Source organism: Palaemon carinicauda, chromosome 15, assembly GCF_036898095.1.
Source record: "Palaemon carinicauda isolate YSFRI2023 chromosome 15, ASM3689809v2, whole genome shotgun sequence".
NCBI classification, from domain to species: domain Eukaryota; kingdom Metazoa; phylum Arthropoda; class Malacostraca; order Decapoda; family Palaemonidae; genus Palaemon; species Palaemon carinicauda.
The window spans coordinates 7,262,405-7,281,531 of NC_090739.1; the positions used below are offsets into that span (position 1 = coordinate 7,262,405).

The 19,127-nt window shown below is 43.5% G+C and overlaps 1 protein-coding gene across 1 annotated transcript in view; it reads left to right on the forward strand.

Annotated features, from left to right (window-relative positions):
• Gprk1 (G protein-coupled receptor kinase 1) overlaps nt 1-19,127 on the forward strand; it is a 133,518-nt gene that overhangs the window by 113,955 nt on the left and 436 nt on the right. Inside the window, exons 14-15 of the mRNA XM_068388777.1 lie at nt 4,500-4,744; nt 18,555-19,127. The exon at nt 18,555-19,127 is cut by the window's right edge and continues 436 nt beyond it. Coding sequence (XP_068244878.1) covers nt 4,500-4,744; nt 18,555-18,713 — 404 coding nt within the window. The 3' untranslated portion in view covers nt 18,714-19,127. The remainder of the gene's footprint in view (nt 1-4,499; nt 4,745-18,554) is intronic.

Here is a 19,127-nt window from a genome sequence, read left to right on the forward strand (position 1 = left end):
GACTCTTTTTAAAATTTTAGGTGTGATTCTTGACAGCAAGTTTACTTTTGAGAAACACATTAGGTTTGTGTCTTCTTCAATTGCACAAAAAATTGGCTTATTGAGAAAGTCTTGTAAGATTTTCGGTGATTAATCTATTTTGAAGAAGTGTTTTAATTCTTTCATTCTGCCCTGTTTCGAGTATTGTTCTCCTGTCTGGTCTATAGCTGCTGATTCTCATCTTAATTTGTTGGACTTATGGTCTATTAAATTTCTTATTTCTGATCTCAATATTATTCTCTGGCACTGTTATTTAATTAGTTTGTTATGCATGTTGCATAAGATTTTTCATAATTCTGACCATCCTTAACATTCTGATCTTCCCGGACAGTACCATCATTTTTGCAATACTATGCATACAGTTAATTCTACTTCTGAGACCTTCCTCATTATGATGCTCAATAATACATAGTATTTTAGAAGTTTCATTTTAGCTGTGACCAAGTTGTGAATTATCTTCCTAAATGGGTACTTGAATCATTAGAACTTCAAAAGTTCAAACTTGCAGCTACTCTCGCTCCCCCCCCCCCCCCCTCTAACTAGCGGAGAGTAGTAACACCTCGCTAAAAGTTTTGCAGCTGGTTTCAGCTGTCGCTGAAATATATCTCCATAATAAACAGCTTCAGGTTTGTATGGTTAGGAAAAGTACAAATTATTTCCAAAATTGTTATTTAATGCCTCTATAGAGATTTTAGTTTCTGTTGAACAATTTGAGTGTTTATGTCCAAATATTTAATGTAATTGTTTACAGTTACCTTTGAAATAATGTTGAGTATATAATGACTTCCTCAACTACCCTAATGCATTTTACATTATTTCTAATGTATACCAATTTACTGTGGTTGACATATGAACAATGTGTGGCAATTGTAGTATTTCTATACCTATCATTTCTATCAATGGGTCTTTTATACTCCCAGCTGTATTTTTAGGATTTCTACTTGTCACATAAACCAAATTCATATAACTGGATTTAATTAACACAAGCACATTTTCCTTTTTTTTTTTTCATTTTATTTTGCTGAGGGGATTATACAGTAGGGTCCCGAATTATGCGAGAATTTGGTCGATTAATGACCTCGTATAAATGGAAAATCGCTTATTTCGAAACACACAACTAACAGAAATAATTCCATTGCGGCCATGGCAACCAGCAATTTGCCTATTCAAATGTGTTTACTACCCATTTCCAATACTTTCTTTGTACTATACTGTATTTCTTTATAATATCAAATTGTTCTTGTAAATAAATCAAACATTTAATATACTTTAAAGTTCTAATAACTTGAAAAATGGTTAAAATTACAACCAGGATAGGTGTAAACACCATATATTTCCCGTTATAACACGGCCCAAAATACAGACAAATTTTAATGTTTGTCATATCTATTGTATAAGACAACTGGTGAATAGCAAAACCATCACTCTATAGACTAGCTTTTGTTGAATGATTGAAAATCCAGATTTAACAAAATAAAGGCGATTTTATATCATGCGTTTCCTAAACACGCCAAAAAGCACAATAAAAAACAACCAATGTTTTGTTTCCGTTTATCTCTGATCATAACGAAGAAACAGACGCACTTACTCATCTGTTAGTTTTTGCATCGACAGCAATCTTATCAGTATTGATTATATGTTGAATTTGTTATTACCAATGTTCTAATTATTTTTTATTAGAACTTTCAAATAAATGAAATGAATGCCATTTATGAAATGTTTTTCTTTATGATGCCGCCTGAAACGGAAACCTTCCATTTGTTTACGCTCCATCTTCGATCATAATAAACAAACGAATGCATTAAACACACATGATCTAAGTCATAACTAATGATATTACAAACATTTAGTAAACATTATGTTATTACAAATATTTTACTTACCGTATCCATATAAATTCCTAAATTCGTAGCAAAGCTGGAAATTTTTTTTTCCTTATGCGTTTAATCCACAATAGCAAACTGCCGCTAATGACAGAGTGATAACTTACGATAATTCTAAACTGTTACGAAAGATAATTGTCCTTTCCATATCCAAAATACTTTTCCTAACTTCAGTTATAAGTCAACTTGTACCCACCTCAATTATGGATCCATATGCAAAAGAGGTAAAAGAAGAAAGTACTAGGCCTATTTTTAAAGTCCCCGAACAATTAGGTTACCGCTATAACGTTCGATGTGAGAGAGAGAGAGAGAGAGAGAGAGAGAGAGAGAGAGAGAGAGAGAGAGAGAGAGAGAGAGAGAGAGAGAGAGAGGGATGGTTTTAAAGTACTAAACAATAAATATGATAGGTTATAACACATTGGTGTTTATGTAATATTAACTGTATAGATGGTTTGAATAAGTTAAGAAATGGTGTAAACAATTCTTTGTTATTGTATTCGCGCGGAAGCTAGACATCAGCTGATGTGATCACAGCCAAAAGTAAAACAAAAATAAGTTAGCAATACTCGATTTTTAAAACACACCCGAAATTTAACAACATAAGTACATGTTTTATTATAGCGCAATTTACATTTAAAGAGTAAAAATTTTCTGGAATAGAATGGTGTTTCCTAAAAAATAGTGGTTTGCGGACGAAATCGGTTACCGTATTTTAAGCTATGATTGAAATGTATGTATACACGGTATAATTTTTTCGTTTTGTATTTAATTGACACTTCAAGAAAACCGATTTTGGTTTCTTCATCTATTTGTAAGTATTGTATAACGAGAGAGAGAGAGAGAGAGAGAGAGAGAGAGAGAGAGAGAGAGAGAGAGAGATCAGCTGTTGTACTTGAATGCCGTGTTTTTGTTTCGTGTACCCCCTGAAGCGAGGAATTGATCGCCACAACTAACAATATTCATGTTAATTTCATTCTTAAACTCAAGTTGCCATATGTGAACTATGGTTTTATTTCTTACGGAGAGAGAGAGAGAGAGAGAGAGAGAGAGAGAGAGAGAGAGAGAGAGAGAGAGGAGAGAGAGAGAGAGAGAGAGAGAGAGAGAGAGAGAGAGAGAGAGAGAGAGGGGGGATTTCTGCCATCAAATCTCTCTCTCTTTCTCTCTCTCTCTCTCTCTCTCTCTCTCTCTCTCTCTCTCTCTCTCTCTCTCTCTCTCTCTCTCTCTCTCTCTCTCTAGATTTTATTTTACCGTCTACTCTACAAAACCAATGTTTGCAAATCAAATGTATACTGTTTAAAATATGACAAAATATTGACGACTCGTTACCGAAGTTTAGGCTATTCACTGCCGATAAACGAACCCAGTCTACTCGTGAAAACCTTGAACGCCCAGAGGGAAAAATAAGGCTTTTAAATATACTGTACTAAACAAAAATAATGCTTTAATATACCATCATTAACACTACCATTACAATTATCGTAAGGTTGGAGAAAGATAAAGATTGCCGAGAACGTAACCACATTTCTGTTTACATTTTGTCAGCTGGACTCGCACAGTTAACAGTTGATTTCATTGTTGATGTGGAATTTTATCCTTAAATAGGCTATTCATTATGAAATTATGTTAATGAAATGTAATGTTAATATTGTTTTGTAACATTTATTATAAATCACCGTATTTAGGGCTACCAATATACTTAAAAAGACAATAGATTTGATACATTTTGTAGTGCTTGACTCGCGAACTTTGAACAGCCTCGCAGATACAGAAAATTTATTTTTGAAAAATAGCGATCGCGGAAAAGGGGAATCGTGTAATTCGAACACGCTTAATTCGGGACCCTACTGTATATGGTATTATTATAGTGATATACAAATTCATGCAGTTTATCCTCAAGATTCTTACTCTGTTAACCACTTTTTATTTTCCTTAATTTTTTAAATTTTAGATTGTATAATGTGACATCAGCTTACAAGAAGGACTAGCATAGTTTTATGAAAATAATTAAGAAAAGTCAAAGAACTATAAATAACAGGGGATACCATAATAGCATGATCTATGTAAAGATTATTTTCACCTGAAAATCCAGTTTTTAACTCTAAATTCCAGTACAGTCTTAGATTTTGATTGGTCAGCTCTTTGATATAAATAGATATACCCTTGATTTAAAAATTTAGATAGGTAGCAGTGAAATGCAAGTTGCAGAACATGAGTATAATGACTGAGATACAATAAAAAAAAAGGTGCTATACATTTGCTTACCAAGTAACCTGGTACAGTACTCGATAAACTGGTTGAGTGACTCAACACTGCACATGAATAGCATGCTTTGAAACTAGGCTTACTCTAGTGGTGAAATACAAAACTTGGATACTTAGGAAAAACAGTATGAGTAACTGATATGAGATGCTGCAACACAAAAAAGGTTTTAATCCTCTCACCGCAAAATTTATGTTTATTAGACATGAGTGCCCTATATGTTTGAGCAAGACTGAGCCATTTACTAAGTCCTAATATTAAAGTCAAGCATTTATATTATTTCTTTATTACTACATTTATATTATTTCATTATTACAGAATCTGACTGTATTATCCATGGTTACATTAAGAAATTGGGCGGACCTTTCACATCTGCGTGGCAAACTCGGTATGCTAAGCTGTATCCGAATCGTGTTGAACTTCATTCTGAGTCCAGTTCAGGAAAACCTGAGCTTATATTCATGGATCAACTAGATGACGTTTCTTCTGATTTTGTTCAGATGAAGGGCGAAAACTGCATAGTGCTCAAGACCAAAGATAGCAAGATAGTTCTAACTAATCCTGTAAGTATTCACAAGGCCTACCCATTCCAAAGTAAATTTCTATAACTAATATTAGCTAATTCAGCATTTAGCTTGTAGATAAGAATTATTAATGTATACTCTAGTTATAGATGATACATACTTTTGTTTTACTGTAAACTTTGTTATAACAACCAGGAACCTTTACCAAAGAAACACCTCTCTTGCTATATGATCCCTCAAAGATTGAAAAAGAAGGACCTTTGACTGCATTATTCTGTGATTCATTGTATATAATTGGGAAAAAAGAATTGCAATGAATGTATTGCACATGTATACAAATCATACCTTTAGAAAATATGTGGAACTTACAAGACTTTGTAAAGCTAGCTAAGTACAAGTCATTTTAAACTTGTGTATGAAAAACCACAAATTTCAGCAATATTTGACAGTATGTTTTTACAGACAGGTTTAAAGAATCCCAGCAATATGTATGTGTTCCTACGTGGATACAAACTTCCGAGTCATTTATATGGGTTTACTCTTATGTCGATTTAGTACGACCAGAAAGATTGAAAAGGGGCCTAACTGGTAACTATATATTAGGTTACTAGACAACTCCACTGCTGGACAGCGTTACGAGCTGTTGCGAGGTAAGCCCCACTTCTCTCCTGGTTGCGTCAAATGGCTGATCTTCCCCCTTGCGATTCTACAATCACGACTTACTCCACACTGGATTACCCTTGTAATGCTTCCTTTTGTGCTTTTTGTGCCATGAGTAGTGTTCCTAGTGTTATGCAGACTTGCCCCATACATGATGGTCGCCCTTGTGGCACCTTCATGAGTCAGGTCGAGATTGATCCGCATTCCCCTTGCGTGAACTGCTATGGTAAGTGGTAAGTGGTGTTCTTATAAACCTCTTCCTTGGAAAAATATCGTTCTCGTCATAAGAAATGAGCTAAGAGCGATCGTTCTCCTTCTTTGTTTTCTTCCTTTGACAACAAGCATAAACTCATTTCTACGACACACAATATTCCCCATTCTGTTCCTCCTTTTCTTGAGCCCTGTGACTCTGGTAACTGAGGTTGACGGCCGAGAACTATTTTCTTTGCATATTAATGATACCTTTGTTAATGTATTATTGCCTGTAGGGCCTAGCAATCCCATGGCTACAGCCCCTGCACTTTCTGTGTGATTCAGTTTCTGTGTCATTAGTAACAGATTACACTAATCTGCATTGATCCCCCTCACCTCTCACTATTATTATTATTATTTGCTAAACTACAATCCTAGTTGGAAAAGCAGAATGCTAACAGCCCAGGGGCTCCAACAGGGAAAATAGCCCAGTGAGGAAAGGAAAAAAGGAAAATAAAATATTTTAAGAACAGTAACATTAAAATAAATATCTCCTATATAAACTATATAAACTAACAAAACAAGAGGAAGAGTGTCCTTCTCCTAGAAGAGCTGCTTACCATAGCTAAAGAGTCTCTTCTACCCTTACCAAGAGGAAAGTGGCCACTGAACAATTACAGTGCAGTAGTTAACACCTTGGGTGAAGAAGAATCGTTTGGGAATCTCAGTGTTGTCAGGTGTATGAGGACAGAGGAGAATAGGTAAAGAATAGGCCAGACTATTCGGTTTATTTGTAGGCAAAGATAAAATGAACCGTAACCAGAGAGAAGGATCCAATGTAGTACCGTCTGGCCAGTCAAAAGATGCCGTAACTCTCTAGTGGTAGTATCTCAACGGGTGGCTGGTGCCCTGGCTAACCTACTACCGTTATCTCTACATTAAGGGGTTAGTTGCCTGATGCACCCTCTCTAATGCCTTCTATCAAAGACATCTCTGTAATTCTTCTTCATTTTCAGTAGTAATCACCAAATTGTCAGCATATAGCAACACCAACAACTCTTCATTAATTTTTTACCTCCTTACTTAACACATTCAAGACCAGCACAAATAAAATTGGGCTTACTGCTAACCCCTGGTGTAATCCAAGACTAACTTCAAAGGTTTCTGTTTCACCAACAGCTTCTATTACTTTTGTCCTTGATCTCTTATATATTATCTCTGCCATTCTAACAAACTTCTCCAGGACCTATCTCTTCCTCAAGTAACCAAAACATCACATCTCTTGGTACTCTATCATAAGCCTTGTCTAAATCTACAAAAGCACTAGTGTACTTAGTGATGAACCCTTCACTACAAAGTTCCAGCATGATGAATTTTTGCTTTTGAAGGTATCTCCATTGAAATTGAATGAGTCGAGAGTCTCCTCTCGTTCTCATTCGAGAACGCCACGCTCTTTAGTTGAGACAGGTTTTTCCCACATACTGAGGCAGCCCTGTTGGAAGGTCCTCATCTTTCACCCAATCGTACATTTGAGTCTGGTTTGCCTCGTACGCCCAGGGGTCCTCCACATCATTCTCCTCACAAGAAATCTCCAGACTCGTCCCAGAAATCTCCCTCATATTCTGACGTGCAGACATCCGTTGGTGTGTCCACATCAGACTTTATTGGTTTGGTTAATTTGTTAGAGCACAGTTACGTCATCCCCTTCCATACAGACGCTGAGGAAGGCTACAGTCATTACTGTGTCTACTAACGCATCTACACAGCGCTTGTCAATTTGTATCATACTCCCTCCGTATACTCAGGCTGACGTGTCTGTATATGCCGCCATCCCTGCGCAATCCGACGTCACAGAACGCGCCACCATTCCAGTGCATGAACGTATCACTCCATGTTCTGACTTGACACTATTTCACACCCTACTGTTGAACGACCTGATCGTGCAATCCTTAAGCACATAGACTTACAGATGCCTCTGATTATATATCTAAGTCAACCTTGGTAGCCTCGACCTCTTGAGACCATTTACCTCATTTGGATCCAACATCTTCGTCCTCGAGACGCCATAACAATGACAATCCTACAATTTTACTGAAGGCTATGCAAGCTCATATTTTACCTATTGTTCATAAAGCTTCTGATAGCTCACATACTGCAGAACAACCAAAAGTTTCCCTTTCAGGTATCTCTTTTATTTCAGAATCAGGTGAGGAAAAGGGCACCAGAACCCTTACACCCTTTTTACTCTGTAGGTACCCCCACTCATGCAGAATGACATACCAGCATAAAGGTGTCGCAGACACACCCCTTGTAGGATACGCTCAGTGGCCATCCTCGAAAAGGTCTCTTTCATCTAACAGATCTAGTTCTGAAAAGGAATATCCTGCTGCTCCTTCTCCCTTGTATAGAGTTAGAGAGCGCTACTAGAGGAGTGACTATGATTCCTATCGATCCTTTTGTTCCCTGTTCTCATAGTTCCCGGAATGATAGTAGAGAAAGTAAGGATCTTCATGGAAGAGTTAAGTCTTCAAACATTGTTCCCAAGTTGGAACTACCCCTAAACAGAAGCCAAATCAGGAGGATTATATCCTGATCACAATTGATGACTCACTGTAGCCGTTGCATGTGCAGGCTCCAGCTCAGCTGATTTAGCCTCCCTCTAGGTTCCAATTTCTGTAGTAAGTTGACCAAGGCACTGGCCACCCGTTGAGATATTACTGCAAGAGAGTTATTGGGTCCTTTGACTGGCCAGATATTGCATTGGATCCCTTTGTTACAATTGATTTTTCCTTTGCCTACACATACATCTAACGGTCTGGCCTATTCTTTACACATTCTCATCTTTCCTCATACACCTGACAACAGTAAGATAACTGAAAAATTCTTCACTCATGGGGTTAACTACTGCACTGTAATATTGATCAGAGGCTACTTTCCACTTGATAAGGGTAGAAGAGACTATATATGGTAAGGAGCTTTTTGATGAGACGGACACTCCATATCCAAACCATTGTTCTCTAGTCTCAAATAGTGCCATAGCCTCTCTACCATGGTCTTTCATTATCTTGGATTAGAGTTCTCTTGTCTGAGGGTACACTCAGGCACACTATTCTATTGGTTTCCTTATTTCCTTTCCCTGTTGGAGCCCTTTGGCTTATAGCATCTTACTTTTCCAACTAGGGTTGTAGCTTAGCAAGTAATAATAATAATAATCTGAAACTACTCATTTTCTGAAGTTTATGAACCTTATTTGTCCCTTGGATCGTTTACGTGAACCTCCACGAACACAAGTGACAAGTAGGTGTTGCGCCATTGATGTGATTTTCTCATAGTTGCAAAGAATGAGACACTGATTTGATGTACCTTTATCTAATCAGATTTGCAACACTTTAGACCTGTTTAATAATCAAGTCTCGGCTGCCTAGAATTCTCTTAAATCTAGCAGATCCTCAAAACTACCCCGTTTAGCACTTTCTCGTCAGAGGAAGCCTTATGTTGACTTTGAGGCTTACCCAAGTCCATTCCCAATTGATTTTGATATTGCCAATCTTGTACTTAGTGTACCAAGTGATAAGTTGGCAACCTTCCATTTACTCTTTCTGTGTGTAAAATTCAGAATATATTAGTTGTTGCCATGTCGGCTCCTGGTTAGACCACTGATCAGGAGCAGTGTCCTGTTTTGCTGTGATTGGGAACATGAAAAATGCAGACATCAGAAAGTCTGAAGATCTGTCTAAATGTGGCCAAAGTTCTTGAGTTTCTGCTCCACCAGATGGTTCCCCTGTGGGGGGAACTGCATTCCTAAGAGGCATGATGCTGTTTTGGCTAGATGCACCAAACAGCTATCCCCCAGAGATGCCCTGTGCCTGAGGAACTCTAACATGATAGACTATCCTATGCTGTTCCCAACAATGGAAATCACTGTAGCGATTGAGAAAGCAGAGAATGCTAACCATTCTTCTATTATGAGCAAAGCTATGGCCCCTAGAATGCTGACTCTCAGCAACCTCCAAGGAATTTCCCCTTTAAACAGTCCACCAAATAGACTACCAGTAGCCTAGAAAGCAAGACCACAAGCACACCTTTTGTCAGAGACATTACTCTGGACAAAGGAATCGTGGCCGTAGATGTTCCCGCTAGGGAGGGCAAGTCCCCTAGCTTACCATGGGGGGGGGGATGCCTACAGAGCTATTGGGACAAGTGGCAGTTCTTCAGGTCCAATCCTAGGACAGTAGAAGCTATCCATTCAGGGTATCGAGTCCCATTCAAAGACTGTCCGAACCCATTAGCTCGGACTCTGACAGTCCAGCTATGCTATTTGAAAGGCTCTATAAGAAACATACTTCTATAAGAGAAAGTGCCCAAGATGTTGGCTAAAGGGGCCACAGAGGAGGTCTTGGATGACTTTTCAGGCTTCTTCAGCATCCTTTTCTTAGTAGAGAAGCTGCAGAGGGTGGAGACCTGTCATAAACCTCTCCTACTTGAACCTGTTTGTTTTGCAAAGTAAGTATAAGATTGAGATCCCGGCACAGTTTTTCAGGTCATCAGGAAGAATGGCTTTCTACTAACCGTAGACCTGAAAGACGTGTACTTTCGTGTCCCTATTCATCCTGGGTCAAGTAAGTACAGTACTCGTGGTTCCTTTCCAGAGACAAGGTCTACCTTTTCAAAGTGCTGTGCTTCATCCTCTCCATAGCACCTCAGGTCTTCACCAGGATCTTTGCCCTTATTTCAGTCTGGGGTCATGCTAAGGGTATCAGACTCCTATGGTATCTAGATGACAAGCTGCTTCTAGCAGAGACCCGAGCCCTGCTCATACGCCAAAGGTATCTCCTACTCAACTTCTGCAGGGAGTTGGGGATCCAACTAAACCTGTGGAAGTCCAGTCTCGTCCGTCAACAAGGTATCAGATACCTAGGTATGGAAATCGACTCAGTCCATGCTAGAGCGTTTCCATCTTCCGGTAATGAGATTCAAGAAAGTAGTAGAGCCCTTTCTTATAAAAGGAATCGTTCCCAGCGTGCACTTTGCAGCAGCAGCTTCTGGGACGCCTAGCCTCACTGCTGGAGAAGATAGTCCTCTCGGGAGGATTCATCTTCGCTCGGCACAATGGGCTCTGAAGAGCCAGTGGTCATAAACATCAGGAAACACACACACACACACACACACACCAGCCTTAGTGTCAGTGCCCCAGGAGGTGGTGACAGTTCTCCAGTGGTGGCTGAGGCCGGAGGACCTACTAGCAGGCTCACATCTACAGGTTCCAACACAGAGTTCCTTCTATTTTTGGATGCTTCTTGCCAGAGGGAGCAAATATTAAGCCTGTGGTCACAGAAAGACAAGACCTTCCACATCAATTACCTGGAAATGAAAGCAGCATATCTGGTGTTACTCCACGTCCCAGAGACTCTTAAAGGTCAATCCATGGTGTTGAGAGACAATGCCTTGTTGATGATTTACATCATCAAGCAAGGGGGCTCAGTATCCCCCCCCCCCTACTATTCCAACTAACAGTGGAAATTCACCAATGGGCACAAGTCAATGCATTGTCCCTCTCAGCCAGATTCATTTTATGCTTGATTTTGTGGCTAAAACCCAGAACCTTTTGGTGCATGACCACCAGTTTGAGACCTTCTTCATCCCCTTTCTATGTGAAGATTTAAGTGGTGGTCAAAAGGAAATGTTTTTGCATCCTGTGAGGGCTCTGCAGAGTTATCTGAAGAGGACTTGACACCTAATTCCCGAGTGTCAGCAACTCCATTAGCACTTGCAGGACCAAGAATTAAGTCTCCAGAAGCACAATCTCTTTTTGGCTTCATGAGATGAATCCATACAGCAAAAAGAGTCGAGGTGCCAGCTAGGACTGGAGCACATAAGTCAGAGGTATAGGCCCCAACCTTAGCCTTCTAGAGGAATCTTTCAGTTAGCCAGGTGTTGAAGGCTAGGGTTTGAAAATGCTATTTCAAGGAAAGAAATGGAATATTTTTCAGTTTGAGGGCTTTCAAAAGAGAAGCGATATGAATATCAGAAGATCAGAGAAGTTATTCGACAGTAATACAATATAGCAATTAGACAGGAACATTTCTTGTATATGGCTTTTTATCCCATTTTTTGTCTACTTTCATCCGACAAAAAACCAAAAAGTAAATTCTAAGGATACAGTTAATTGTAAGATGAAATTTTGAGTTTGATTCTATTTCCATTAGTTATTCTCCAAACTCAAAATTTCATCTTACAATTAACTATATCCTTAGAATTTACTTTTTAGTTTTTTGTTGGATGAAAGTAGACTGTGGAAGATGTTGGCATGTGGTTGTCTGAGTAGATTGTGCCGTGGAGGGAGCTCAATCGGTAGCTCCGTTAGGAGTTGCAGAAGGTCCGGAAACCATTCCGCGTGATGCCATAGCGGAGCTATGAGGGTCATCGAAAGATTGACCGATGTTCTGGTCTTGTTGAGCACCCTCCTCATCAGACAGAACGGGGGAAAGGCGTAAACGTCGATGTTGTCCCACCGTTGTTGGAAGGCATCTTGCCAGAGAGCCTTGGGGTCTGGGACTGGTGAGCAGTACAGCGGAAGCTTGAAGTTCAGAGCTGTTGCGAACAGATCCACAGTCGGAGAACCCCACAAAGTCAGGACTTTGTTGGCTACTAGATGATCCAAAGACCACTCGGTACTCACTATCTGAGACGCTTTGCTCAGATTGTCAGCGAGCACATTCCTTTTGCCTGGAATGAAACGTGCCGATAGCGGAATCGAGTGGACTTCGGCCCATCTCAATATCTCTACTGCAAGATGGGATAGCTGCTTCGAAAAGGTACCTCCTTGTTTGTTGATGTAAGCCACTACTGTGGTGTTGTCGCTCACCATCACCACAGAGTGACCCGCCAGGTATTGTTGAAACTGTTGAAGGGCCAGAAAGATGGCCTTCATCTCTAGAAGATTTATATGGAGGTACTTTTCTGATTCTGACCACAGGCCTGAGGTTGTGTAGTGCAGTACGTGGGCCCCCCACCCTTTCTTTGAGGCGTCCGAAAACAGCATCAAATCCGGGGGGAGGACGAGAAGATCCACTCCTTTTTGTAGGTTCTCGTCTGTCACCCACCACTGGAGGTCCGTCCGTTCTGCAGGTCCCATAGGGATCATGACGTCCGGGGAATCGTAACCTTGATTCCACCGGGACTTGAGTCGCCATTGGAGGGATCTCATCCTGAGGCGACCGTTGGGAACTAGACGAGCCAGCGATGAAAGGTGATCGAGGAGACGTAACCACGATTGGGCTGGAAGTTCTTCTCATCTGAGAAAAGGGCTTGCGACCTTCCTCAGCCTTGCTATCCTGTCGTCTGATGGGAAGGATTTGTGGAGATTAGTGTCTATAACCATGCCTAGATATACCAGTCTTTGAGTGGGAAGCAGAGAGGATTTCTCAAGATTTACCATGATCCCCAGATCCTGGCAAAGTCCCTGAAGTTTGTCCCAGTGTTGAAGAAGGGATGACACCAAGTCTGCTAGGATCAGCCAGTCGTCCAGATAACCGAGGAGACGGATGCCGATCCTGTGTGCCCACGAAGATATTAGGGTGAACACTCTGGTGAAAACCTGTGGTGCTGTGGAGAGACCGAAACACAGCACCTTGAACTGGTACTCCTTGTTGTCTAGGCTGAATCTTAAGTACTTCCTTGAAGACGGATGGACTGGGATCTGGAAGTACGCGTCCTTCAAATCCAGTGTACACATGAAGTCTTGCGGTCTCACTGCTAGTCTGACCGTGTCTGCGGTCTCCATGCTGAACGGAGTTTGTTTGACAAACTTGTTCAGAGCCGAGAGGTCGATGACTGGTCTCCAGCCTCCAGACGCCTTCTTTACAAGAAAGAGTCGACTGAAGAAGCCTGGGGACCCGTCGAGGACCTCTTGGAGAGCGCCCTTCTTCAACAGGGTCTGGACTTCTGCCCGAAGGGCTTGCCCCCTTGCTGATCCCATGGCAAGGGAGCCCCATGAAACTGGATTCGTCGTCAGGGGAGGTACAGATGTTGTGAACGGGACGCACTATCCCTGACTGATTACAGAAATCGTCCAGGAATCTGCCCCGAGTTGCTGCCACCTGTCTGCGCAACTTTGTAGGCATCCCCCCACTGGTGGACGTGCAGGGGGACTGTCAATCCTAGCGTTTGCGGCCTCGGCTGCTCCCTCTAGGATTCTTACCTCCTCTAGAGGACTTTTTGCCTTTCCTGTCCTTGACAGGAAAGGGCTTAGACACCACTGTCTTCGCTGCTGCCGTCGGTTTCATGGTCTTGGTCGGACGGGACTGCTGGGGTGCTGGAGGCTTATAGGGCTTAGATGTCAAAGCCCTATGAAGGAGGGAGTCTTGGTGGGACTTCCTCCACCTCTCAGCGGCCTGTTCCACAGCCTTAGGCTCAAACAATTTCGTTCCTTCTAAGGAAGAATGCCTGAGCCTATTTATCTCGATGCTAGGGACCTTCTGATGGAACCTCTCAGCCACCGCATCCCGACGTTTCAGGATGGTGTTCGCCCACAAGTTCGAGACTTGGTGGGCCAGAAATTCGATCGTTCGAGTGCCTGAGAGGAGGAACGTCTCCATAGCTTTCCTGGTACGTTCTTTGGAGAAGTCCTCCGAGCGTATCAGGATACCTAAGGTCCCTAACCAGATATCGTGGCTTGCATAGCACACTTCGCAACCTTCTCCTGGTTAAGGATCTCGGTTGCTGAGAATGAGACCTGCCGGTTGGAGTCTCTCTCAAGAGGGACTTCCCTGGTAAGCTCTTCCAGCGAATGGTGGAGGGGAAGAGCTAAACAAGGCTCCTCCAAGATCTCGAAGTACCTCCTTTGCTGTACGCGAGGAGGTGGGAGAAGCTTGTTGCCGGCACTGGAACGGTTGGAGGAGGACAATTCAGAGAGCTGAACAGCGATCTTGTCCCTGGTACTCTTAACCCTCTGAGACCAGGGCAGGGCCGCACTGGTCTTAGGAGGTTTTTGAGTGCCAAATACGCGGTCCAAGACCGTGTCTTTGCCCTCTCGAGGGGGGATCTCTGGGTCGGCAAACCCATTGAGAGCCCTCATAAGAGTCAGAACCTGCCAAAATGCGTGTTCTGACTCTTGTAGTTCTCCTCCGGATGTTGGACTTGCAGCGAAGTCTCCTGTCCCCAAAGGCTCTTCTAGGGGAGATTCGCGGACGTTCTCCAAGTGGCTAGCTGGCTCCGTCCTAAGTCTTGTCGAGGATTTTGGTACCGTCTTCGAGTCCTTCGACTCCTTCCTGGGAAAGATGTAGGACTCTAACATAGACGGTGGCTAGTTCCCTTCAGCCCCTACCCGAGAAGACTTTCCAACGCGAGGTGGGGTTTCCCTCATTGGTGCGATGGGGGCATGTCTCACCTCATGTGACTCCCCTGAGGACGGGAAGTCCTTGTCTGACAAGGAGGGAGAAAAAGTCTGGGCGGGTGAAGGAACCCGCCTCGAAGGCTTACGAGGAGTCAACTTAGTTCTTGGAGAAGTCACCGCGTCCAGAACTCCTCTTTTTCTCTTCAGAGGGGTAGAAACAGCCAAGGATCTGTGACCTAACTCAGAGAACAGGCTTGAAAGCCTGGACAACTGCTCTGATTAGCGCACCGAACCATGGCTGTCGACTGACAGACGCGCTGTCAGACACTCCCTCTGGAGGGACAGGAATCGACGGATCCCTGGGAGGAGTTTTCATAGGGGGGGTTCGCTTGAAAAGAGGAAAAAGGGATCCTGGACCTTTCTGGATGTTAACCTTCCGCCGCAATGCGCGCTGTTATGCGCTTGCGGGGAGGGGAATGTGGCGATGGCGACCTTGCCGTGCATTGTCCAGCAGCCTCGCGCGCGAGAGGGTATTGACGCTCGCGCGGGGGCGCGTAATGGTGCTCGCGCGATGGAGAATACCCGGGGTCGCGCGCAGGAGACTGCTGGCGCGAGCGCGCACAGGAGACTGCTGATGCGCGTGCGATTGCGAAGGCGCGCAGGAGAGTGATGGCGCGTAGGAGCGCGCGCGGGGGGAGACTGTGGGCACACAGGAGAGCGCGCAGAAGACTGATCGCGTACGCGCTGGCGAGCCGGATCAGGTCGCTGGACACGCGGGCGAGAGTTCGCGCGCCCCAGTAGATGTCGTAGGGCGCGCGCGCAGGAGAGATACCCCCCGCGCGCAGTTGGAGCCTGTGCGCGTGGGCGCGTGTCAGGATGGTGGCGCGCAACTGCAGGAGAGAATGGGCGTGCAGGGCGCGCGCGCGTATCCTCGTGGGAGCGAGAGGGTGACTGCGCATGACTGCGCGATGGCGCGCTGGAGATAGCAGTTGGCGAGCTCTGGCCCGTAGGAGAAGTCTTCCTTGACTTCCCAACAGCGCCCAGATCCGAAGATCGTGGGCGCGCAAGGGAGATCGCTGTGCGTGGGCGCTGGCGCGCGGGAGAGTGCTGGCGCCCAGGAGAGCGCTGACGCGCAGGAGAGCGCTGGCGCCCAGGAGAGCGCTGGCGCGCAGGAGAGCGCTGGCACGCAGGAGAGCGCTGACGCACTACCTCAGACTAAGCCTGGCGAGCAGGAGAATGTTGGCACGCATGCTCATCATTGGCATGGCGCGTAAGGGACGTATGCGCGCGATGGCGCATACGCCCTTGATGCCCCGTAATAGGGTTTGATGCCTGACGAGCATGCAAGTCAGGTTTTGTAGGCGCGTAGCGCGCATCAGCTCTCAGGAACGGCGACGGCAAGTCAACAGTTCTGTCGGGTGGAAGATCGACGTGTCCTTTGGAAGGACGACCTTCCACCGAAGGGGATCGCGAACGATCCGCTGAGAGGTCCATTACCATGGCAGGAACAGTCGGTGAACGCTGACGAGGCTCCTCTGCGGCGGACTGCAACGGAGATGGTGAACCAAAGAGGCGCCTCCTCACCGCAGGTAAGGAAGGCCTCTCTAGCGAAGAGGAAGGCGAGCCTTGCGACGGATACGCCCTCTAGGGGCCGTTGGATCAGCAAGCTGACCTTCTGCAGTCCTCCGAAGAGGAGTCTCTGTAAGTGAACTCCCCCGAGGGGAAGCAATACCAGCAGGAGAGACTGTTGGACTTAGTTTCTCCCTCGTTGGTTGAGCAGGGACGGGAGAAACAAAGCCTTCAGCTGCTGCGGGAGTTGAAGAGGCAGAGGTATTAGGAGAATACCGCATTGGATACCTCTTGACACCACAACGTCGACAATCGACAGGGGATCAACCTCTGCCAAAGTCGGCGATTGCTTGACAGCGGCACCCAATCGGATGTAGTCAAGTAATGCTTCCTTGGAGGGCGAACCCTCGAGCCCCGAGGAAGACCAAAGGTGCAATAAATGGGTTAATGACACATCCTCCCCCGGTAGGAGAGGTGGAGCTGCCTCGGTAGGGGAGGCAACGCCATCTCTCGAACCCCGAGCTTGGAAAACAGAACCATGGTCTACGCTACCACTCGACAGTCTCTCGAAAGAGACCGATCGAGTGGGAGCTTCGGAGGAGGTTTGGGCCACGGAAGAAGAGTCCTTGGGTTTTTCTCCTTTCAAAGAAACCTTCGAAGGAGAAAAATCCCGCCTGGACTTCTTACGTCGCTGAGAAAACCTCTCCCACTGGGAGGTAGACCACTCCCTACACTCACCACACTTGTTATTACTGTCACACCGTTGACCTCTACAGTAAGGGCAAAGGGTGTGAGGGTCTGTCTCGACTGCCGACATGAATGTTCTGCAGGGGTGGTCGGGTAATCCAGGACAGGTGCGCATAATCGCAGAAGCCAACTTCACACACAAAACCTGTCAAAGAGAAAGCAAAAAAGCATTAATGGCTGCCAAAGAGCGGCAAGGATGAAAGAGGACACGTCCATCTACCATCTGAGCCGAGAGCAAAGTGAGCTCAAGCACAGGTGTGTGTGAGGGGGGGGGGGGAGAGCAAGCTACCCTCCCCTACCCCCGCTAACTAGCGGTGTGGGTAGTAAACCCTCGTTAAATTTTAATGGCTCGTCATTTCAGCTACGCCGAAAGTAATACCCCTATTAAATAGCGTGGTTTGTATGTCGGTTACGGAACAAACATTTGTTCTTCTTAGTTCAGTTGACTACTCCTGAAGGTGTTACTACTACTATACGTTGTTCAATACCCATGATAGTTTCCTTGTCTTTTTCTATTATCAGTCACACAAAGGCCATTCCTTAGACTACTTCTTAGGTAATGGACTTGTCTCCTTTGAGAACATTTGAGAGGGTGGTTGTATCAGCTGATGCTCATGGAGTTCCTAGAGTACTTAAGGGTCTTATCTACCACAGAGATCCTCTTCATTTGACCCTTACCAGTTTTTTTTTCAGTCCAGTAAATCTGTGATTACTCCCAAGCTCTTGGCTTACTTTCATGCTTACACCATTGTAACTGTATTGCTAGTTTCTTGCTGGCTGTCACAGCATGTAAGTTAATAAGTCTTGTTATCTTCAACAGAAACTTCCTCCATTGATATTTCTCCTTGTTGATCTATAGGGATTGTTTGTCCATCATGGGGTTCTTCACCTTCAGACCCAACTACAGTACTACGAATACTTCTTCCTTGGAGAAAAAGTTTTTGGGAGCTGTCTCCATCCCTTCCTGCTATTCATTTTATTGCTTGAAATTATATGTCTTTCTAAATAGCTATTCAGTATAGAAATATGAGTCCAAGAATGATCCTTAGATATTGCTGGGCATGCACAGATGAACTCTTTAATCTTTCTTAGCCTAGTTAAGTGGAGACAACTGGGATTCTATTAAATGGATGTGAGGCTTTCATGATTATTTTAATAACCATTTTTTCATAAAAACCCATTAATCACTTTTAATAGGTTCCACAAGGCTGTATTCCTTTCATTATTTTTATTTTTACAGGAATTTATTTTTGTGGTATAAATGTTATGAAATTTGCTGATCACTGTAAAATGTGGACTATTTATTAGTCTCATTGAAAAGGAAGTAACATTTTGTATACTTTTCAGGATGAAATTGGTCTTAAGGAGTGGTCAGTTTCATTAAGATCGGCTCACAAAATGTCTTTGGAACTCCTCAGCAACATGGCAAGGAAAGCGGGTAAAATCTATGGAACAGAAGGTAATAACAAGCCTTCGTTTATGGCACGAAATGGCAACGGTAATTAATTGGTCTCACTGAAACATTGTTGATCCTGAGTGCATTATGTTTCATTGACCAACTGATTCTCAAGTCAGCCAGGCTTACTGGTTTAAAAACTGTGGTAACTTCCTTAAATGCAGTAGTGTAAAAATCTAGAGAGGAAATGGATCGAAGCTGTATAGATAAAAGTGAATGAAAATAGCTAACATGTATTGCATTCAAAATGTGAAATGGTGATAAAGTGATTTTAAAAACAAACTGTGATGATAACATGATCACTTAGATTTAAAAAGACACATACTGGAATCTTCACAGTCAGTCCTATTATAAACAGTGTTCATCTGCTATTGTAGGACATTTAAAGTTTGTGATATAGATTCTCAAAATAACTTTTCTACCAGTGAATTTGTATGGAACTGAAGTGATTATTGAAAGTAGCT